Source organism: Phaethon aethereus (assembly GCF_964289735.1).
Source record: "Phaethon aethereus genome assembly, chromosome: Z".
In the NCBI taxonomy this organism is placed as follows: Eukaryota; Metazoa; Chordata; class Aves; order Phaethontiformes; family Phaethontidae; genus Phaethon; species Phaethon aethereus.
This window is the reverse complement of record NC_138577.1, coordinates 30,869,992-30,893,225: the sequence shown is the minus strand read 5'-3', so window position 1 is coordinate 30,893,225 and position 23,234 is coordinate 30,869,992. Positions and strand designations below refer to the sequence as shown.

At 41.2% G+C, this 23,234-nt stretch overlaps 1 protein-coding gene across 1 annotated transcript in view; it reads left to right on the top strand.

The window, feature by feature from the left end:
• Positions 1 to 244: 244 nt before the first annotated feature.
• The window catches only part of PGM5 (phosphoglucomutase 5), a gene marked incomplete at both ends in the record, with an annotated part of 74,121 nt that continues 51,131 nt past the window's right edge, over positions 245 to 23,234 (top strand). Inside the window, 6 exons of the mRNA XM_082012944.1 lie at positions 245 to 505; positions 7,660 to 7,822; positions 10,338 to 10,484; positions 12,990 to 13,115; positions 15,578 to 15,768; positions 16,674 to 16,828. Coding sequence (XP_081869070.1) covers positions 245 to 505; positions 7,660 to 7,822; positions 10,338 to 10,484; positions 12,990 to 13,115; positions 15,578 to 15,768; positions 16,674 to 16,828 — 1,043 coding nt within the window. The remainder of the gene's footprint in view (positions 506 to 7,659; positions 7,823 to 10,337; positions 10,485 to 12,989; positions 13,116 to 15,577; positions 15,769 to 16,673; positions 16,829 to 23,234) is intronic.

Below are 23,234 nucleotides of genomic sequence, written 5' to 3'. Positions count from 1 at the left end.
CGCACCCCGCGCCCGCCTCGGCTCCCCAGCGGCGCCGGGCACCCGCCGACGGGCCGCCGGGGGCCGAGCGAGCCCGCCTCCGGCCCCGCGGGGGGCCGGCCGCGCCGGGGAGCCCGGCCAGCCCGCGGCAGGGGAACGCCTCCCTGCTCCCCGCCGCCGGCCAGGCAGCCTGCGAGAGGGGCTGCCGCTCCCCAGCGGAGCCACAGCCGGGTGGGCGGCAGCGGGGCCGCCGCGGGGCGCCGCCATGGAGAGGACCCCCATCCCGGTGCTGACGGTGCAGACGGCGCCCTACGAGGACCAGCGGCCGACGGGCGGCGGGGGGCTGCGGCGGCCCACGGGCCTCTTCGAGAGCCAGCGCAACTACCTGCCCAACTTCGTGCAGAGCCTCCTCTCCTCCGTCGACCTCCGCGACCGCCAGGGCTGCACCATGGTGGTGGGCAGCGACGGCAGGTACTTCAGCAAGACGGCCATCGAGATCGTCGTCCAGATGGCGGCGGCCAACGGGGTAAGCGGGCCCCCTCACCCTCCCGCCGCCCTCGCCCCGTCCCCTCGTGGGGCTTCCCGTAGCGGCGGCCGGCCTCGGGGCGGTGTCTCCCTTCGCCTCCGTGAGGAAGCGCGGAGCGGCCCCATAGGAACGCGGGAGGAGAGCGCTTTAATGGCATAACCCTGGGAGCGCTGAGCAGAGAAAAATAAGATTAATTTCGCCTCCGGCTGGGTTTCAGTGCTCTGCGCCTCTGATGCCCGAGCCGTCCCCAAGCCGGCTCGTACGCCCCGTAGGCTGTGCCGCTGGCGGGTGTTGCCCGTGTACCCCGGGGTGGTCGTGACAAGCTCAGGAGAGGTTTCTGTTTCACCTTGTTTTAGAGAGAGGCAGGAGTGGGAGCTGAAAAACACCGTTGGCTCTGCACGAGAAAATGTAGCAGAATTAAAAATAAGTATATGGGAAACGAAGGTATCAGACGTGTATCAACTGTTCAGGCTCTTTTAAAAATATTCAAATATGGTATTGCTGAAGCAAGCGAAATTCAGCATTTTGGCTGCATCTTATAATGCAGATGTTCTTTCCGATTGTTCCCTTGCAAACAAATTGCAAAATGCAAGAAGACAACAGTGGCAAATACCCCTGTGATCAGATGGGCTACAGCTTTTCTTGCGCAGTTTTGAAAATAGGAAAAAACTTGGAAAGAAAACTGATGTCTTTGCATAGATACATGCACATTCATGTGTTGGTGTGCATGTACAGAAAGCTGGAAATACCAGCTGATAGAGGCTTGAAGTTTCTACTTCGAAGCAGAGTTCAAGCTGCTGTCTCTCGTTATGGTGGCTAAATTGGTTCTCCAGATCTGGCAAAAGAAGTCGTATAATTTTTTTTTTTTTTAGTGAATTTACTTTTTCTTTATTTTTTTCAAAACCTCCACTCTTTAAATGCAGTCCTCTTTTATACCCAGGAGATCTTTCAACATTGAAATGAATTTCCATACATGTCTGAATTTTCCCTGATTAATTAATTGTCACATGCAAACTATATGGATTATCCAGCCAGGTACAAATAATGAGAATTTTAAATTTATTTCTAAAGCACGTTCTCACCACACTGATAGTATCAAACAGGCGCTGCCTGTTACCTGAGATTTCAGAGAGACTGGCTGTGTTACAGACTGGCTAGCTTGTGCAACCTTGCCATTCAGGCAGGGGCTTATGTGGCCCAGGGTGCGAGGAGGGCTGTCGGGAGGGACACTGTCGAACTTGGGGACACTGGCGAAGGTAGCGCGACGGTGTTTCGTCCGTGGCGATGTTTCGTCAGCGGTGGTGGGGAGCGAGCTTGCAGGGAGCGAGCGCAGAGCAGCAGGAGCAGGCTGGTGTGTGGGGCATTGAGAGGAAGGTGGGACGGGGCCCGGAGGAGTGCTGCTCCTTAGCCCCTTCCCCCATGTAGCTGGGTGGAGAAAGCCTCGCTGCTGGAGTTGTACCTGTTGACCTGCTGGAATAAAACGCAGCAACAGCTAAAGCAAGAGCCCTGCAGCAAGAGCTGCCCTGCCGAGGCAGAGGTCGTTGCCTGCCCTTGCACACCAGCAGGAGCTACAGAGTGGGTTACAGCCACAAGGTGACCACAAGGACTGAGGTGCTAAGGAAGAAAAAAAGTTTAGGATTTAGAAGACCAAGGGCTCGTCAAGACAGGTTATGCTGTATTCAAAGCTCCTTCCTGACTAATTTTTCCGGTCAGCTTGCCTCTTTCCTGCCTCTTCTGTCATGTTCCCCATTTTGCTTTGTATCCCCAGAAGATCAGATCTTTTGGACCTCAGGAGATTTCCAGTTTGACATGCTCCTGGCACCTTGCTGTAGTAGTGCTTCCCCTTTCTTAAGTTACTGCCAGTTTCTTGGAAACCCAGTTTCTCCCTAGTGTTTTCTGAAGCCAAAACCCAAGCGTTTTTGCTTACTGTTCCCACAAATATCTGAATTCAAGCACGGTACTCTTACTAATGACCCAATCCTCACAAATGCAGCAGGCCAGCTGGTGGGGTGCTACTGATACTGACAAGTTTCCCCATTTCCATGTGCTCATGCTCCTTTGCCTCTCTACCATTCTCACCCTGCTTACCCTCACCCCTGTTTCTCTCAAGGACACTGTAAATACATAAGACTCACATGTACTTAATGAATACTGTTTGTATGTTTTATTCTTTGTCTGTTAAAATATATCTGCTGGGAAAATACCTAAACCTCCCTGAAGGCATTGTTTAGTGCTGCACTATGTAAGTAGGGGGAGAGGAAGGGAGTACTCCTGAGGGCAAAGATCTCTCCCTTTGGATGAGGTTAATGTCATTAGAAGGTGTGTAGCCAGTATCACAGAAAGAAGTGAGCTGGATCGGATGAAATGTGTGGAAGCCTTGAAGTTGCATTCAAAACCTTTAGCCACCCCCGAGTGCCAGGAGAGGGATAGCCACGTAGCGCTGATAAACTGGACTTGAGTCTCCTTCCTGGAAGACACATACCGAGTGTTATGGTTAATTGTGCCTGCTGAGTACAAAAATAAAAAGGATTTTCTATTATCAACTGTAAATGTACTGCCCTTTAGAGTTGCTAGGCTCCCCGTGCTCTAACTTGGTGACTTACCCCGCGTTCCCCCTGCGCTAACAGCCTAGCACAGTTGGCATAGGCCCCAGTGCAAGGAATGAGATGAGGCCCCTGCCCGGTCAGCTGCCAGCGCCTGCCCTGCCTTCTTCTCATCTTCAGTCCCTCTGCCTCATGCGCTGCAGCTTGAGGTTGCAGGTACCCGCTCCGCAGCTGTAGCCCGCGCAGGCTTCCCCTGGTGGCAACAGCTGCAGGCTGGTCGATGCCGTGCGGCTGTGGTCAGCCCACGCGCCACGGAATCTTCCTGTTCAGAGCTGAAGGCGGCTAAGCAGGGTCACCCTCTGACGGGTCACACAGCTGGGGCAGTAGCAAACACTTCTGGGCAAGGGACTGCATGTCATAGGAGGGTGGGTGAGTGTGAGGAAAGCCAGACAGAGGTCCTGTACCATTCTGGGTTGCAAGTTTAGTGAAGTGGGGTGGGAAGAGAGTACCTGAGGCTCAGTGTCTCTTTTCACCTGTGTCCTGTCAGTAGTAGTGTCCTTGTACCTTAATGTCTGGAAGAACTGAGGTAAAAGGCTCAGTCATTTATAATACAGTTCCACTAGAAATTAAATGCAAGTATGCCATTAGACCCGTCAACTGGATGTGGTGTCTTGTTTTTGAGGCAAAGTTTATGATGGGTTTAAGTGAGAAGCTGCTATGTGTGAGTCTCAGTGGCAGATCAGAAGCTGATCGTCATACTCTGAATGTGGAAAGTCATAGCAACATCCTTGAGAGGCCTCTAGATGGGGTATTGCTAGTAATACTGTAGAAGTTTGAGGTGGCAGAGAGTTTTCTAGTTGTCTTCTTTATAATACCATGGTGTTTTTATTTTCCATGGTCTTCCGTGCAAATGTTGCCCTGCCTGGACCTGTGTGATGGCTGTGTTTGCTTCTGTGCTGAGTCAGTCATCTTTAGGATGCTCTAGTAAAAGGTAGGAAGGCACAGCCCCGTGCTGTCCAGGGTATAATGTGCTTGCTTCATGTTCTTTCAAGTTTAATTGACTGAGACATGTGAGAGATTACTGGGAAAAATAATTTTAAAAAGCATTAAGTGACTCCATGATAATCAACTGAATCATCTGAAAATGCACAGCTGCAAGTGGTAATATTGCATAAAAATGTTCTTGTAAAGTACTTGTTAGGGTGAGTAACTTGTTAGGGTTTCAGCCGTAACAACTTGCTGAGGATCATGGTCTTTGTTTCTGCTGTTGCTACTAAAAGCACAGTGACAAAATAGAACGTGGCGTAGGGGCACGGCGTTAGAAGAGACGTTACATGCCTGTGATCTCGTAGCCATGCAAGTTTTTGAATTCCAAAGATAATCTTTCCATGCTATGAAACTGTCCAAGATTTTCAGAAGGATATTACTGGAACTTTAATTGTGAGTCGGTACATGGACATTATTTGGTTACTGTTTTAGCCCAGATTGCGAGAAGTCTGTAAATCTGGGTGTTCATTATATAAAATTAATTAAATGGAAGTTTAGTATTTGGTTCGAAGACAAAATGAACAGCTTCGGGGACAAGAGAGGATGAGGTTGTGCATTCTTGCCGCTGAAATGAAGAGACCAGAGGAAGATGGGTAGCATGTGTACACTTCTAAGGTCTGTGCTGTGCTCAGGGAATTTTGTAAAAGCACTGAAGACCTTCACATAAGGTGAAGCTCTTTGCAGTAGTGACTGCAAATAAAATATCTGTGCATCGCTCATGTAATTTCACTTTCAACATCCTTAACTTAGAATACTAGATATTTCAGTGTTTCTATAGTATAGAAATTAGTATAATAAATAATATTTCTAAGTATTGTAGAAGTAATAGCCTTCTGACAAATGCTGAAGGCAAAGCAAATTACTCCTGTTCGTATTAATATTTGGCATCCAGAAAAATGGGAAGACTGCTTTGTGCAACATCTGCTGAACAGCAAAAAAAACCCCCAAAACCGAAACAGTGCAGAGGTAGTGGCAGGTAGTTTGTGCATTCTGAATAATCTAAGTATTCTACTTACTTTAGAAAAACAGTTTTGGTGTGTATGAAGGCAAAAATCTAAACCTCGCTAGTTTAGATTTAGAAGTACGGAGAACATGTGCTCCTTGTAAGCCTGTATGCAAGTATAAATGCATTTATACTTGAGTACCTCAAGATAGATTCAGTGTGGTTGTTTTCAAGCCCTTTGCAAAATGTAATTCCTGTCGTCTTCCTTTTGCTTACCCATACACTCTACTGTTTTAAGAGCTGGCACCCATTTCTGACAGCTGTATTTGGAAGGTTGAGTCATTGCTCTAGCTTTCTACATGCTTCATAGTTTAAAAAAGGGAGAGACAATATTAAAAACAAACATTTTCAGTATTTATTTTCATCATGGTTTTCTTTCTGTAATAGAAGTACATGGGTAGACTGTTGTATAGACTGGAAAAGCGTTTGTTAAAGTCTATTTCCCAGTGTTCTGTGTTTTTTCTAATGCTTCAGTACAAATGGCAATAGTGATTAAATGACAGCATAAGTACAACAGTCTTGCAAGACAGGGCATGTTGTCCAAAAGCTGCTTCATGGACTGAAAAGAAGCCATAAAAGGACACACTCAAATTCAGAACAATTTGAAAAAAGCTCTATTTCTTTTCAAATTATTTACATGGCACTGGTTTAAATAAAACAGTAAGTTATGTGGCTAATGGAAAGTTTTCTTTCTTGAGCTTGATTCTAGTGTCAAAGTATGTGCTATAGCTCCTAGTGATTTCAGTGCCTCTCCTGGTGAATGGGGTTTTACCCTATGCATTTTCTGAGGTAAAAGTCTGTCACTTGTCAGCCCACAACGACTGGAAATGCTTCTGCTTTAAAAAAAAAAAAAAAAAAAAAGTCTTTCTTGTTCCACAATGTAAGACTTGCATTTCTGTAGCAACAAGCAGGGTTGTATAGCAACTATTTTTGAAGTAGTTTAGTCTTCAAAACATAAATAAAATGTCAATGTAGTATTTCGAGATTTAAAAGGGTTTTAAAAGATGGGAAGAGCATTACATAAATGTGAAGAAGTCTGATCAGTAAGAGAGATACCAATTTTGTTCTGTAATCAGTGAAGTAACATTTAATCAGCTGCTTCACTTGGCTTGGAGCTAGTATTGGAGGAGATATACCTTAATTGTTGCTCCTAAGGTCTGTAAATTATGATTGAGAGATTTAGAAACACACATGCTATAAATTACTGCTTAGTTTTACCTTCAAGGAGAAGCAAGAGTGGGAAGGCAGGAGACACCTAAAGAAAGGGATACAGAATCTCACAAGTAAATGCTGTCATAGTGTACAAGCATAACATTTGAAAACCTGTATTCGCTGGTATGTTTTGTTCCACAAATAATTGAAGTTATGTGTGTTATGCTTCAAAATTATCTGCAAAAACTGTGAAAAGAGAACCAGGTAGACAAACAATCATCCTATCATGAGATCTTGAGGTAGAAATCTCAGGTAGTAGAATGCGTTGTTCTGCCCATTTTTTTAAATGTGAAAGCAGATCTTGCAATTCTCAGTGAAGGAGAAATGGCTCGCCATGGTTCATGCTTTGTGAGGGTTAGCAAAGAAGTAACTTGTGCTTACTTTAGAAGTTGATAATTTCAATGTAGAAATCTTTATTTTTTAATTAAAATAGTCCACAAAAATGGGCTAAATAAATCAGCTGTTACCTTTTTGCTTTTCTGAAGTTATTTGGGACGCCATTTCTAAATCACTGTTGAGGGCCTCACACAAGCGCCGGACCCAGAAGAAGGTCATCTGTATATGAAGGAACAGCTCTTCATAGGAAGGAGGCAGGTAGTGACACCTCCCGTGCTGTTACTTTGCCACACAGGCAGTAGAGCTATCAAACCTCCCACAAACTAGAAGGAAATCTGAGGTTGACCTCCCGGTCAGCTTTTAAATGCTGAGTGGGAAGGATTCAGCATTCTGCCTTTCCCTTCCTCCCCTGTGCCCCCTTCCCAAACCACGACTCAATAGCGATGAGGTTTTGTTTGTTTGTTTGTTGTTTTCTTTTTTTTGAGGATATTAAAAAACCCCTAAACTTTGGCAATATCCTTTTAAGCTCCATGTGCAGCTGCCGCAGTTCTCGTGTGTGACCCTAACCTCCCTTTTTTTGTATCTGCCTGTTTCCCAGGAACTGGAACTCTTTCATATTGGTTTGTAAATACATTTCTGGTTGGCTCCTGGATTATTTATGTTGAGCTGAAACTGTAGTATCTGTGTAGGGGATGAAGGCAAGGTTTTGAAATTGGAACCTTGCAGTGGAACTGCGCTTAATACCAACCACATGTAGTCAGCGTTTTATAACACCACCTGAAAGCTTTTTTTTTACTTTAATAATGGTGGGAACGTCCCCTGCTCAGCTGTGCCCTGGGAAACACACCCTCTTCATCTGGAGTAGTGAAGGAATCACTCTGCAAAAGAATAGGTTCCATACTAGGGCTTTACAATTTCTATCCTGTACATGTATGCCTATATGTGTGTGTTTATTTATTAATTTTCAAAAGTTTAGTACCATTCAGAGCGTTTTGACTTCCTTTTCCACCTAGATCGGCAGATTGGTTATTGGACAGAATGGTATCTTATCCACACCTGCTGTTTCGTGTATCATCCGAAAGATCAAAGCAGCTGGTGGAATTATTCTAACAGCTAGCCACAGTCCTGGGGGACCTGGTGGAGAGTTTGGAGTCAAGTTTGAGGTTGCCAATGGAGGTAGGTTTTTTTAAATGACACATTACAACATTGCATCTCGGTATGATGAAAATGTGCTGACAAGGATAACTAGCAGACTTTAACTATGTGTTTTTCATTTATTCTGTTAAAACTATGAAGAACATATGCATGTCTTTTTTTTTTTTAATTAATAGGAGTGTATTTGTTTACACGGGTCTGTACAATAAGCATTAAATGATCACTGAAGTCCTTGTGGTAGCTGAAAGATTTCTATAAGCAAGAGGTTTGCCATCCCATTTTTATAGCAGATAGTCTGCCAGATCATTGTAACAGTTCTGATCCTTTTATAAAGATGCCTGTGAGGGAGCTGTGTTTTGCTCATATTTCTGTGTTGCTTGTCTTGGCATTTGCTTTAAAGCATGTAATTTCAGAAGTGCTGTAAGCAGTATAACTCATTGTCTTGTATGGAAGAAAGCCCTTCTCATGTTTACCCAGGAAATAACTGCTCTTATCCAGGGATAGTGTTGTACCATTTTAACTATTGCAGTTCCACCGTTGAATAATGGAATTTGTGTATGTAGCTAATGTCTTGCTTTCCAAAATTGGCAAGCTAACACATGTTGGTGTGTTATACATTATGTATGTTTTATGTTACAGATCTGTGTACACCCATAAAACATGATGGTGATAATTGTTGACACCTTGTATACCACACACATGTAGAGTGCTTTCCACCTGAAAAAACTGAAAGTGCTTTTAAAATGATGTTTCCTTCCCCATTTTGACGGTGGGAGAACTTTAGAAAGGGATGCTTTTCCCTTGTTTAATTGAAAAATGTGCATGAGTAAACCAGTGTGGTTTTATAAACAGAACAGGCTTGAACCCCAGAGAGATTAAAGGTACTGTGTAAGGTCAGACAGTGAGAAAGCCACCGTCACAGCACAAACATACCAGAGCCAAACCATTAGATGCGTTAGCACTCTATAAAGCACCAGGTACACCTAAAATCTGTTTGATAAATGGGTGATGATGGGGCATTCTTCTTAGTGTTCTTTGCCTTTTTAAAGCAAATTCCAGCAGGCTATTAAGCTTCAAGAATGAAATACTCCTGAAGCACCGGTCACAAGGTTCAGTTATTTATGATAATCAACTGGGACGTAATGAAAAGTACTTGGTTTAAGTTGCCGCTGAGAAAACGTGGGTTCAGTATTAGGCAAGGCTTTTGAACTGCGAGAATGGTTAGGCACCACAACAAGCTCCGAGGGAGGGCTGTAGTTGCTCTGCATTCTTACTAAGTCCATTTTGCAGATCCAGGTCAAGCAGAAACAGTTTGTTTCCATAGCTGTAGGAGAGAACCCAGAGCGACACTGGGGGATGTCCTTAGCTGGAAATATTGGTAGACAGTACATCCATCTTTCAAGGATGATCTGGAGCTAATGAAACCTGTCCTCACTCCTTGGGTGGGTTTGAGTTAGATGCGTAAGAAGTAATTTTCTAAGCCAAATGAAGAGTTAAGTGACTGTTACTTCTTGTATTGCCTTGGACCATCTGGTGCACTGTGTCTGAGATGGAACACACTAATTTATGTGGCAAAGCTGCACTGAATATATCAGCATTGCTAGAGGAGGGGGAAGTTAGCATTGAAAAGACAGAGGCTTTGGATTAGGAGAGAGAGCACATAAAAGAGAATAAAGGAAATAATTTTTCAGGGCGGAAGTGTGGGTTTAATATAAGCAGTGAAGAGTCAGATAAGCCAGAAAGGGCTTTTGTTGTAGCTCAGGCTCAACTCTTGCAGTCTACATATGGCATAGCTCATCTGGTAATTTTTTGCGTCAAGCCTGCAGCTTTTATTTGATTGACAGTAAATCTTTTAAAATAGAGCCAATCTTCAGGATTTGGCAATAAAAGTAACACACAAGTAAGATGTGATTTCTATTTCCGAATGACATAAGTGTTCCAGGTCATAATTGCTTGTTAATTTTGTATTTTGAATTCTAACAAAGATACATTTCATGAAGCCATTGGAGAAAAACTGCAACTTACTGTCAAACTGGTAAGACTTTTTAAAATAAGTATGTCTAATGAAATAATGTGAGACATGGAGCTATCTCAGCTTCACAAGTGTTCATTTGCAGAAAGCCCTATGAAACACCAGAAGCTGCTGCTGAAGGACAGGCTTTCCTTTAACATATATGTTGAGATTCTGTGTAGAGTAAAAAATTGAAGTCTTTGAGCAATAAACTGAAAGAAAGATAAGTGTGGGTTTTTTGGTTCCCTCATCCCCCCTGCCCAGGATAATGATGGATTAAAATACTCTGTGTGAACCAAAATGTTGTGATTAACGCACTGTATTGCCATGTTATATTTTTTCAAAAAATGTTTTAAACCTGTGTTACACTGGAAGAAAAGATCTTTGCTAAAAAGATAGTTCTTTGTTTGGGTTTATTCCTTAATAACTCCAATATATTTAGAAAAATGTTTGCTATAGCACTCACTTTTTAAGTAGGGAAACTTCATTTAAAAGAAAGACCCACCACATTATTTTTTCTTATAGGACCTGCTCCAGATATAGTTTCTGATAAAATCTATCAAATCAGCAAAACCTTGGAGGAATATGCCATTTGTCCTGATCTCCGAGTTGATTTATCACGCCTAGGAAGACAAGAATTTGATCTGGAGAACAAATTCAAACCTTTCCGAGGTATCAATGTGTGCTTTTATGCATGCTACATCCATTGATTCTAAACATTAGAATTGCTGCAGAATGATAATGGGTAATTATTTAAAAAAACACTTTAATTCTTCAAAATGCCTGAACTACAAGTTCTCAAAATATCAGGCAGTGTAGGTAAGCGTTGCATTGGTTTTGCACAGAAGGATGCTGAGTTACGGACTTTAAGTGTATCAGGCCTCATCATTTAGCCAAATACCGTTGTCAAATATATGTGCTTAGGCTTGCTAGCAGTTAAACACCAAACACAAACATTTTTGGGCTAGGAGTGTTTGTTCCTGGAAGTCTAATTGGCAAAAGAGTTCATGGGAGTCTCAGTTTGTTCATTCTTTTCTCACGCTTTCTGAAAAGTTGGGAGTGTGTAAGGCCCTATACATCCAGTGACTCCAAATGAAAAGGGGGTGCTTAAGCACATGTTTAATTTTAAGCATGTGAGTACTTTTATGCCTACACTTGATTTAGAATGAGCTAACACAGCCATTTTGTCCTGAAGGAGTCAAAAACAAAGGAAGGGGTCCAGACAATATTTCAAGTACTGTAAAACACTGTGTGGCCTCAGGAACTTTTCCTCACTCATGATGTCCTAGAATTAAAGCCAGTTTATTTTCCACCAAAAAGTTATATTTGGAGACAAAGTACATTTTGATAAAGTTTTTGATTTAAAAAAATCTTCAGTTATGAGGTTGTTGTTTTTTTTTTTTTTGATTGCAAAGAACACGTTCAGCTTTTTAGGCAAACAAAAAGCAAAGAAAATTCAGCTCCGGCACCACTCTGGAATCATATGATTGCCATAGTTTTAAATTTTGCTTTTTCAGCTTCTTAATCTCTCCAAATTGTATTTTTCTAAATTAAAATGAGACACCCCTGCAATGGTAGCATAAAAATAGATTAAAAATAATTGCTATTTGTCTGAATATTTTTCTAAGGAAAAATAATTTCCCAATCATCTCTTCCCAGAATACATCATCCTGGGGCAGTAGAGCTCCCAGGGATCCCTACTGAAGCAATGTAATTGGCTTACAAGTGCTTGAAAAAGTAAAGTTTACACAGGCCTGAATGCAGAATGAAAGTGCAGAAAGAATGAAAATAATTTAAAAGGTATTTTAAGATACCATCTGATATATTTAAAACTTCTACTTTTTCAGTTGTATGAACTAACTCATATGAATCAAGGCTACAGAGGTGTTGGAGCAACTGATAGTAAACCAGTTGGGTTTGGCAGGAGCTAAAATAATTTTTAGACTTTAATCCTACATGCACTTTTATCTTAACATGAAGTTGAGGCATTTGTTCGTATGTGTAAAGCTTAGAGCCTACTTAAGCATCTTTAGGAGCAGGGCATAGAAGATATGCAGTAATTTTGTGAATCCTTGAGAATTTCAGCGTATACCATAGAATTAATTTGTTTTCAAATAGGTTTTACGGGTTGTTTTTCAGCCTTGAGAAACATTTTTTTGTTTCTCCATTCAAGTGTATTGTTGCAATCTATTCTACATATTTTTCTCAGGGTCAAAAAATGCCTGTTTCATGTTTTTTCATGTTATCCTAAAGAAAAGCATTAGGGTGAAGTCAGTGTTTCTGAGGAAAACTGGCTGATATTCTAAGTAATAATTTAACTTGTTACTAAAATATTTCAAGATACCTATTTAACCAGATAAAAAGACATTTGTATAACATATGCTTTTTAATTTAATCAGGAAAAGTAATATATGTTCCAAGATGACTGAGAAGCATGGCTTTTGACAGTTATTTGGTAACTGCTTTCATTATGAAAAACTTACTTTCATTAATTCATTTTAGTTTAATGTTTTACACCCAAAAGGACTAGGAAAAATGTAGCACTCTGCTTTTATGAATTTAGAATTCAAATTAGCAAGACCTTATCCCAAAACAGATGTTGTATCTGCACCTAAGTTTCCTAAATCAGAGAGATATAAAATGCAGAAGTATAGTGGTAGATAGCAAACTGGAGACAGATATTCCAGGTACTAAAAGGGAGAAGAATAGGCTGTATGTCTCTCCTGGTGGAATGATGCAGATAGATCCTGCTGTCAGATAGAAGAATAGGACGTGTGGCTTCAACTCGGCATGGACATCTTCAGTCCTCTGAGAATAAATCATTTTAGCTTGAAAAGTTGTTCAGTGATTTATTGAATGATAAGTAAAGAGTTTACTTTGATATAATGTACTCTCATGAATGTTTTCAGTGAAATAGGAACTGTCAGCTGACATTATCTCTGCAGTCCTTTAGCAGGCAAAAACTGTTGATCTTTGCGAGGCTTAAAGCTTGGTGGCAGCCACACTGAAATCAATGAAAGTTTTTGACTTTGCCTGTACGGGCTTCAGAGCAAATCCTATTATGTAGAGGTTGCATGCTCTGATTTTGGTTGAGGTGCATGGCTGGTAGAAGTGTGCTGAAGGAGGTATTTTCCCATGTCTGAACTGTAGTGGTTCTTTTCTACCTAATTTTTCTAGTGGAAATTGTGGATTCTGTGGATATCTACCTCAATCTCCTTCGAAGTATCTTTGACTTCAACGCGATCAGAAATTTACTGACCGGACCCAACCAGATTAAAATAAGGATTGATGCCATGAATGGAGGTATGAATTTACGTTGCTGTCAGGACAAAATTGGGGGTACACTGCAGTAGCTTCCCAGTAAAGATGGTACACTGAAGTAGCTTCCCGGTAAAGGTACAGCATATAAAAGTTAGACTTTTTAGTGGGGTTAAAGGTAATAAGAAAGGATTTGAACATTATAGTAGTAGCAAAGGCAATCTTAACAACGAGTTAGGTCTGTTATTAGGCGAAGAGGTTTGTCTTTCTTGATAAAGAAGTGAAGACATATGTATCCAATAAATGTTCTCTTTCTGCATTTGGAAGCAAGGAGTATGAGGTAATCTTGCTATGGAGAGGGTGATAAAGTATGTTGCAGTGTCCAGTAACCAAGGAGGTTACAAGGCAGCCTCTACTAAGAGTAAATTCTAAATGGTATAAAATTAGTTAAGTCTGAATAAATTGCACCCAAGGGTCCTTGTAGAGTTGGCTGAGACCTCTGTCTGACTAACGTTAACTGTTAAAAATTTTCAGTGTACTGGGGTAAGGTGAAAGAAAGTGTCACAGAAGACAGCAAGGGGACCAATTTTGTGCCCATGTTAAAAAAATGAGAAGCTGTGTCACTTGGGGAAACATAGACCAGTATGAGATCTGCCTTAGGCTACATCATGAAAAAATAAATAAAGATTTCTACAGCTAATGACTTGAAGGATAGAAGTGTAAGTAATGCTGTTCAATATTATCTTACGGAAAACAAATTCCATCAAACCAACCAGGTTTCTTTCTTTAAAGGGATTACAAAAACAGACTGATAAAGGGAGCTGGATACACTTACAAAGCTTTTGTAAAGCATTTTATCTAGTACAGTGTGGTAGTCACAGTTCAAAAGATTATAGTGGGCATACAGTCAGTGTGAACACCCATTTTTGCCAGACTGGCGAAAGGGCAGATGGTGTCCTTGGACAATGCAGAGGGAGCAACGAGGAAGGCACTGCCTCCTGTCATGTACAGTGCTGGAGAGAATGTCACTCAGGTAGTTTGTAGAGCTCTAATGGCCAGACACATAACTGAGTGTTGAAAAATTTTACACATTGTCAAAAAGATGTGTAGCCTGGCCCAGGGTTAGAAAAGCTGATGCATCACATAAATTTTAAAGGACGGAGCTTGTTTACTTTATGTACAAGGTGATAGAGGATTGGCTTTATAACTTTGTACCTTGGTGGAGAAATAACCATACTATAATACATAGTACACATACAGCAAGCGCGTACAAGAATATTTGCTTATACAACAAAGTGTTTTTTTTTTCCTGCAGAATAATTATTTCTCAGTCTTCTATTCCCAAAAATATCAAAAAGAATTAATAGCGAGAAGTTGAGGCCAGACAAATTCAAACTGAAATGTAGCTCACATGTTTATAGGTAACAGTAAGTAACCACTGGAGCAATCTACCAAAGATAGTTGGGGTTTGTCCTTCTCTTGGTGGCACCAGATCAGAAGACTTTCTGGATGAGATGCATTAGCCAAAAGTGAGTCACCACCCACAATATAATGAACATTAATGCGGTAGGCATCGATAGTTTAACATTGACATAGAAAAGAGTAATTTGTCAGGAGTCTACTCTTGATAAGAACCTGAATCACTGTGTACTATATATTTTACAGAATTAGCATCTAAATTTTCTTGAAACACAAGTTTCTCACATAGTTTTACCTCTGGTTACAGTTGCTCCGGTTAGCAAGATTTGGGAGTAAGGTAGGAGAAAAAGCGCGAGAGAGCGAGCAATCACTCACGAATTTTTGACCTCTGCGTGACCTGTTCACACCTGCCTCAGGGATGCAGAGAGCTCCGTCAGCTGTTAATGTCCGTTTAGCCACTGAGCGCGTATATTAATTAAGATACGTAATAGCATGAGCTGGGATCTTTGTTGGCCATTTCTTTAACAAAATAAAGAAGTTATTCCGGAGTTAGTTTTGAGAAAGTTTTTATTTATCATCTACATTGTTGTAACTAAAACGTGGTAAAATTCTTTGGTGGACAAACCTGTTGTCATTTTAACATGAACTGGACTGTTGAGGTAAGTGTATTTCCCATTTGTATTCCCCTACTGTTTACTTTCCTTGCTATTATGTGTTAAACTGTCGTTTGCATTCCAGGACGCATAGAATAGCATCTTATTTTTATTCTAGTGAGAAAAAACCCTCTATGTGTGTGATAGTTTCTTTACTTAATAATGGGTAAATAAAACTTGCACCTTTCACCATTCAGTGATTACTTTTTCACTTCCACTAGTAGGGAACGGTGTTTTTAATGCTGAATTGCCAATTAGTTATTTACTGGTGGGACAGTCACATACTTTGTGAAATAATAGTTTGTTTTTTGTTGCTAGGACAGATACAAAGAATTGCTGAAAGTATGTTTTGTATCAAGTTTCCATGGTGCTGTGAAAAATTTGAACGTCAAGCATATGCTTTTGTGATTGCATGGCAGATTTCTGTTTTTGCAGTTATGGGACCTTATGTGAGAAGAATCCTGTGTGATGAATTGGGAGCTCCTGCAAATTCTGCCATAAACTGTATTCCTCTTGAGGATTTTGGTGGACAGCCTCCTGATCCCAATTTAACATATGCAACTGCCTTGCTGGAGGCTATGAGAGGTGGCGAGTATGGATTTGGAGCTGCTTTTGATGCTGACGGGGTAAGTATTTTGATCTGTCTGGAGGTTTCACCATAGTTTTTGTTTTGTCTGGGGTCAGATATGGGACATGTAAGTATAATAGATCTGCTTTTCGGGAAGCCTTCGAAGCTGAAAGTGGTATTACTTTCAGGTACAGATGATAGCATTTGCAACACATAAATCAGGCACATGTGTGGTAACTTATATCTGCAGATGACTGCGAATCAAGCAGGATTTGAATGCAGAGTGAGAATTCTTTAAATATTAGGCTGATTTTATCTTGTACTGGAGTAACACTTTTATCCCCTGGTAAGGAAGATGTATAGATAATACGTATAGATAATGTATAGATAATATGGAATTGTCGCTGTAAGTAGTAAATAGTCCTTTTTGGTTAACATCGTAAATTGAGGGATTTTTAGCTAGATAAAGCACTGAATCATAATCTCTGTTTTAATTTTTTTAATGTCATATTATCAGCATTATAAACAGCGAAGTATTACAGAAGCAACTTTCTGTCCTGCCAGGGTGGGAGAAAGATGAAAAGGTTCTGAAGAACAGAAGCTGTTTTCTGTTGTCAGTAAACACAAAACACCCTCCTACTCCCTGTGTAGTGCGCGTCTGGCAAAAAGATTCTCCCACACAAGCATTCCCTGGCAGGAGCAGACCTACTGAAGTATCATGTAGGCGGCTGAAGCCAGGGCTTGATCTGGAGCTCTGATTTGCAAGGCTGGAGGGAGTGATGGTGTGATAGCAAGAATATAGACTTGCCAGGATGATGCCAGTAAATTATTCTGCCCGAAAAGGGATGTGAGTAACCCAAAGCCTGTTCTTTTTTCCTACCTACAGTGGATCTAATGAAAGAAATTATGAATCCCCAAAACATGGAATTTAAGATGCTTTTTTGAATTTCTTTTCTTCTCCAGGACCGCTACATGATCCTTGGCCAAAATGGTTTCTTTGTTAACGCGTCAGATTCACTGGCTATAATTGCTGCCAATCTGTCTTGCATTCCATACTTTTGTCAGATGGGTGTCCGAGGATTTGGCAGAAGCATGCCTACCAGCACAGCCCTGGACAAGTAAGATGAAACATCTGTTTGTATCACCTTGGTCATTACATCAGTTACCGCTGTTTTGTACTACATAGCAATTCCAAAATTGTGAAGTCTTTTGATAAGAGCTTCTAATTTTCACAATCTTTTGTATGCTTTTTTTTTTTTTTTACAGTTTCGATGATATTTTTATCTTACCTAGACTAATTTTACAAACCTTTACTTGGATGAAAGTAGTTTAATTCAGCCTGGAAAAGAAATAAATAGGTTAAATCTTTTTGAGAGTACAAACACTTGGCTGGTAATTGCTTTTCCAAATAACTTTTTTACTCTTTTTCTTAGTATATAATGGTTTACAGTCTGATCTACTATCTACTTCTTACGAAAGTCTTAGACATTTAAAACAGATAAAGTACTAATTCAGTACTAAACAAGAATTAAAAATATCCAAACAAAACCTATATATTATGATACAAAATGTCCCAGAAGGGACTGCAGGCAGTCATGAAATCCATTCCCAGTTTCAAGCCAGGTTGAAAGTATACCTGAAGCTATTTCTGGTAAGTCCAGTCTGGTCATAAGATTTGCTCGATGTGCATCCTGTGTTAGCAGCTGAATTTTTAACAAGTCTCATCCAGGCCTAAATTTTCTGTAAATATTGGCATAGGAGGGTTAAGCTAAATATTATTGCCTGGTACCTTTTGTGTGGAAAGAGCATTCACTGCGTTGCTTGTGTCTCGGTGTTGCTCTGGTTGCACAGCTTTACTAACAGAAGGATGATCTCCTCTCCCTGTTAAAATGTGTCCAATCTGGAAACAGTAGTTTTAAAGTGAAATGTAGGTTGTACGAAAAGGTTGATTGCTCTTTGAAAAGCAAGGATATTAGGGTGCTTCCCTATTCAGGAAATTTCTGAAAGTTACTAAGTTCAGAGCTAGCTGCTTCCTCTAATGCTCTACAGAGTCTTCAGGGAAATATTCCTTACTTGTAGGTAGATGGTCTAGTTTAATGAAATACTGTTAGGTCAGGATTTGCTGTATTTTGTTTATTCTGTTTAGAGATCCAAAAATCCCATTGTTTAAGTGAAAGCTACCATTATATTGGACTACTAGATAAAATAAACAGAGGTTCATTTTGGATATAAAATCCAGGATATCTGCATTCCTGTAAGACTTGAAGAAACAGTGACATTTAAATATGTTTGTCTGTCTTCTTAAAGTTCAGTAAATATGTTAAAGTATGAATGTACTGAAGTCTCCTTCAATAACACTGTCACTATTTGAATTATGTTCTTGACAATATTTACTTGACCTTCTGGAGTACAAATCGTTTCATGGTGATTACTGCCTTATTTAGTTCTGTGGAGCTAAGTCTGATTATTAAATAAAACTGAGCAATTGATAATGATGGAAGGATGTAAATATTTTCCAGCCATTCTGCAAATAGTTATTATTATGAAGTTGCAGTTTGTATTCAGGATCTTTGAATTTTTTTCTTTAATTTTGTGGTTGTCTTTGTTTTCCTGAAGATTTAAAAGTTGCATGTTTTCTAACTTGGTCACTTTTATTTTGTGACTCATTTACACACATGACAATACAAAATACCTGAATTTTAATTGTCTGTAAAAACACTATAAAGTTGTCCAGAGATTCTCATGCTTTGGTCGCCAGAATTGTATAATCTATTTAATTTATGAATGCCAGTGCTGAACTCACTCATCGAAGAGTCCAGCTTAGACCTGAAATCACAGAAAGTAGTTCATGTTAAGCAAGTCACTTTTCCTATATATTGGCTGGCTAAACGGATAGGAACATGTTAAGGAATATCATAAACACCTTCCTCAGAGGTTCGCTGCATGAGTTACTGAGCCATCGTGTCTTCCAGGATTCCCAATGAAGCCCACCATAAGGAACCACTGAACTTCCAGGAAAGATGATTGTCTGTAAGAGCTATTTTTCAGTAAAATGGTAGAATGTCGTTGTCTGAAATCCAATATATTGCTTGAAGTAGTGGCTAACAGAATCACAGAATTATTAAGGTTGGAAAAAACCTTTAAGGTCATCAAGTCCAACCATCAACCCAACACCACCATGCCCACTAAACCATATCCTGAAGTGCCACGTCCACACGTTTTTTGAACACTTCCAGTGATGGCGACTCCACCACCTCCCTGGGCAGCCCGTTCCAATGTTTGACCACCCTCTCGGTGAAGAAATTTTTCCCAATATCCAATCTAAACCTCCCGTGGTCCAACTTGAGGCCATTTCCTCTTGTCCTATTGCTAGTTACTTGGGAGAAGAGAGGTAGTTGTAGAGAGTGATAAGGTCTGCCCTCAGCCTCCTCTTCTCCAGACTGAACAACTCCAGTTCCCTCAGCTGCTCCGTGGAAGACTTATTCTCCAGACCCCTCACCAGCTTCGTTGCCCTTCTCTGGACACGCTCCAGCACCTCAACATCCTTCTTGTAGTGAGAGACCCAAAACTGACACAGGATTCAAGGTGTGGCCTCACCAGTGCCAAGTACAGGGGCACAACAATCACTTCCCTACTCCTGCTGGCCACCTGTACTATATCAGTACAGGCTTCATGTTGGACTGAATTCCAATTTCATGTATCTATAAACATAAGGGACAGTTCCACTAGTGTCAGGGAAATCTTAGAGTGGACAGTGGGTGTAAAAGATGATGCGTAAGGCATTCATGATTCCATTCCCATAGGCTAACTAGCTAACTTGCAAGAAAAAAAAAGCACCTTTTGGAAGGACAAGAATATTCCCAATATAATGAGGCAGGAAAAAAAAAAGAAAGATTGACCAATTCTATGTACAATTAGCATACCAGTATAATGTTTAGTATTAAAATTCTAAAACCTCAATCTGTACTTCTGCAATAGGAAGGGAAATCCTTTCTCTTCCAAAACGTGATGTCAGCATGTTTTTTAGTGTGAGGGACAGCATCCCTGCTGTGTTTGCTGCTGCATGTCTGACCTCCAATATAATAAAATCAGTAAGGAAAGTATTTTGTGCTCAGAGTAGAACATTCAAAAAGAATGGAAAATGCTACTTTCTTCAGTCCTGCAGTAAGTTTCAGATTACTGCTTTCTAGTGTATGCTTTAAATCTATTGCTTTTTTTGCTTCTTGATCCCTTTTATTCCTTTCTAATGGACTGGTCTTACGTGCTCCAGGGACAGCTATCACAGAACCCTTTTGTATATCTACCTATAAAGCTCATGCTTCAAGCTCATGCACTAGAAAGAAAACATTAATATTTAATTTAAACTGTACTGTGACTATTGCTTCTGGCAGAAAAGAAATAATCACAGAATAGTGGAGGCTGGAAAGGATGCCTGGACATCATCTAGTCCAGCACCCTGGTTCAGAGCAGGGTCAGCTGGAGTGGATTGCTGAGAGCCATGTCCACTTGGGTTTTGAGTGTCTTCAAGAATGGAGACTCGACAGTCTTTCTAGGCAACCTGTGCCAGTACTTCACCACTCTCTGAGTAGAAATGTTTTTCCATCGATAGAAAGAAAACTTCCTGGATTTCAGTTCTTGCCCATTGTGTCTTCTGCTGTTACTGAGCACTGTTAGAAGAGCCTAGTCTGTTTTCATTATTTCCCTCACCCCCCATTGGGTATTTATGCACATTGACAAGGTTTTCCCCCTGAGTCTTCTGCCTTTGAGATTTAGCAATCCCATCTCTCTCAGCATCTCTTAGTATGACAGATGCTCCAATCCCTTAGTTAACTTTGTGGCCCTTTTCCAGAACTGGACTCAGGACCCCAGGTTTTGTATCACCAGTACTAAATAGTGACAAAGGCTCAATTCCCTCCACCTGCTGGCAATGATCTTCTAATGCCACTCAGAGTGGTGTTGGCCACTCTTGCTATAAGGGCTTGCTGCTGGCTTGTGGTCAGCTCATGGTCCACCAAGACCTCAGGTGCTTTTCTGAAGAGTTGTTATCCACCTGTTTGTCCCCCAGGTGCCAGGGATTATTCCTCCCCATGTGTAGGGCTTGGTGGCATTGCCCTGTATTGACTTTCATGAGGTTCCTGTTTGCCAGTTTCTCCAGCCTCTTGAAGTCTGTCTGAATGGCAGGACAATCTTTTGCTATATTACTCCTTCCACTGTGGTATAATCTGTAAACTTGCTAAGGGTGCACTCTGCCGTATCGCCCAGGTCATTAATGAAGATGTTGAACAGTATTGGCCACTGTATTGACCTATGGGGGACACTCCTGATGGCTGGCCTCCAGCTAGATTTTGTGCTGCTGATCAAAACCATTTGAGCCTTTGAATTCAGCCCCATTTCAATTCACCTCACTGTTCACTTACCTATTTTATATTTCATGGTTTCATCTGTGAGGATGTAATGGGAGAGAGAGTTGAAAGCCTTGCTAAAGTCAAGATAGACAATATCCACTGCTCTTCCCTTATTCTCTGAGCCAGCCACCTCATTGTAGAAGTCTCTCAGATTGGTCAGTCATGATTTCCTCTTCATAAATCCATTCATCCCCATTCAAGGGACCTTCTTGTCCTCCATGAGTTTGTAAATGATTTCCAGATTAGTTGCTCCATCACCTTCCCAGGGATTAAGGTGAGACTGACTGGTTTTTAGTTCTTTAGATGTTCTTTCTTGCCACGCTTGAAGGTAGGAGTGATATTTGCTTGCTTTCAGTCCTGAGAAGGCTCCCTCAATTGCCACAATCTTTCGAAGGTAACAGAGTGGCCTTGAAATGACTCAGCACCTGAGACCTCATGGACTTGTATATGTCTAGTTTGTTTAAGTGTTCCTCAACGTGTTCTTTCTCTACTGAGGGTAGGTGTTCCTTGCTTAAGACTTCCACTCATCCCTCACCTCACTCGTCTTTAGAAGAAGACTCTTGTGTTACATAGTGCTAGTTACAGTAGAAAGTATGAATTGTTAAGCTGAGTGAAACATCTGACAGTGAGAGCTTGTGGGTATTGGTCAAAATGGACTCAATGAAACAAATCCTAATGAACTTCCAAATAGTTATTTTCATGAAATAAGTAAAAAGTTTTGAGTGAAATGTCATCTGATGTTAGGTGTAATCTCTCCTGTTTGCATAACTTTCCAAAACTGCTTGGCTTCTGCCTTCTTTGCAACTATTAGCTATTTGGTTAACCTTTGGTACCGAGTCAGCATTGGTAGTTATATCAATGCTAAAGCTTTTGTTAGAAGCTTCTGAAATGAACATCAAAATATGCATCCAAATATCAATGGTGGGTTGACCTTGGCTGACTAGCTGCCAGATGGCCACCCAGCCATGCTCTCACTCCCCCTCCTTAACAGGACGGGGGGAGGAAATAGGATGAAAGTGCTAATGGGTTGAGATAAAGACAGGGAGATCACTTGCCAATTACTGTTATGGGCAAAAGACTCTACTTGAGAAAAATGAATTTAATTTATTGCCAATTAAAATAGATTTGGATAATGAGAAACAGAAAACCCATGAATTAAACTTACACCTTCCCCCCCAGTCCTTCTTCCCAAAGCTCAGCTTCACTCCCATCATTCTTCTACCTCCTCTACCCTAAGCAGTGCAGGGGGATGGGGAATGGGGTTGGGGTCAGTCCATAACAGCTCCCCGCTGCTGCTCCTTCTTCCTCACACTGTTCTCCTGCTCCAGCGTGGGCTCTCCTCAGGAACTGCAGTCCTTCAGGAAAAAAATTGGTCCAGTGTGGGCTCTCTACCAGCTGCATTTCCTGTCAGGAAATATGCATCTGCTGCAATGTGGTTCTTTCCATGGGCTGCAGGGTAATCTCTGCTCCAACACCAGGAGCAGCTTTTCCTGCCCCTTCCTCTTCTCTGACCTTGGTGTTCACAGGGCAGTTTTTTCCTCAGTCCTCACTGCTGGGCAGCTTTTTGCTGGGCTCAGCTGTGCCCTGTGGTGGTTCTGTTGGAGCTGAATGGAACTGGCTGTGTCCAGCGTGGAGCAGCCCCAGCCTCTTCTCACAGGGGCCACCCCTGCAGGACCCCACTGGCAAACCCTGACACGTACACCCAGTACAACTTCTAAAACAAATGCCTTAAATACTTAAATATTTCTCTCATGTCTAAACTCTTATTCATTCAAATTAGCATTTATTCCATTGAGGTATTAGATACATAGCAAACCTTCTTATATACAAAGATTAAGTTGTAAGTTTTGTTCTCAGTCATATCAGTCTACATCCATGGATTTCTTAGACATGTCCCACTTACCTCCCTACATTTAATCTTCAGGTATGACAGCTTGAGTTAGTCGTAATTTGGCCTTTAATGCATGTGCAGTACCATTTAGTTGCATGGAAATGGTTGTTTGAAATACTTTTGTTAGTGAATTAGAAGAAATAAATAAAGGGAAGGGACTTTCAGGCAAACCGTTATCTACATCACGTGATAGTATGGACAAGAGTAAGAACAACACTTGATTAACAA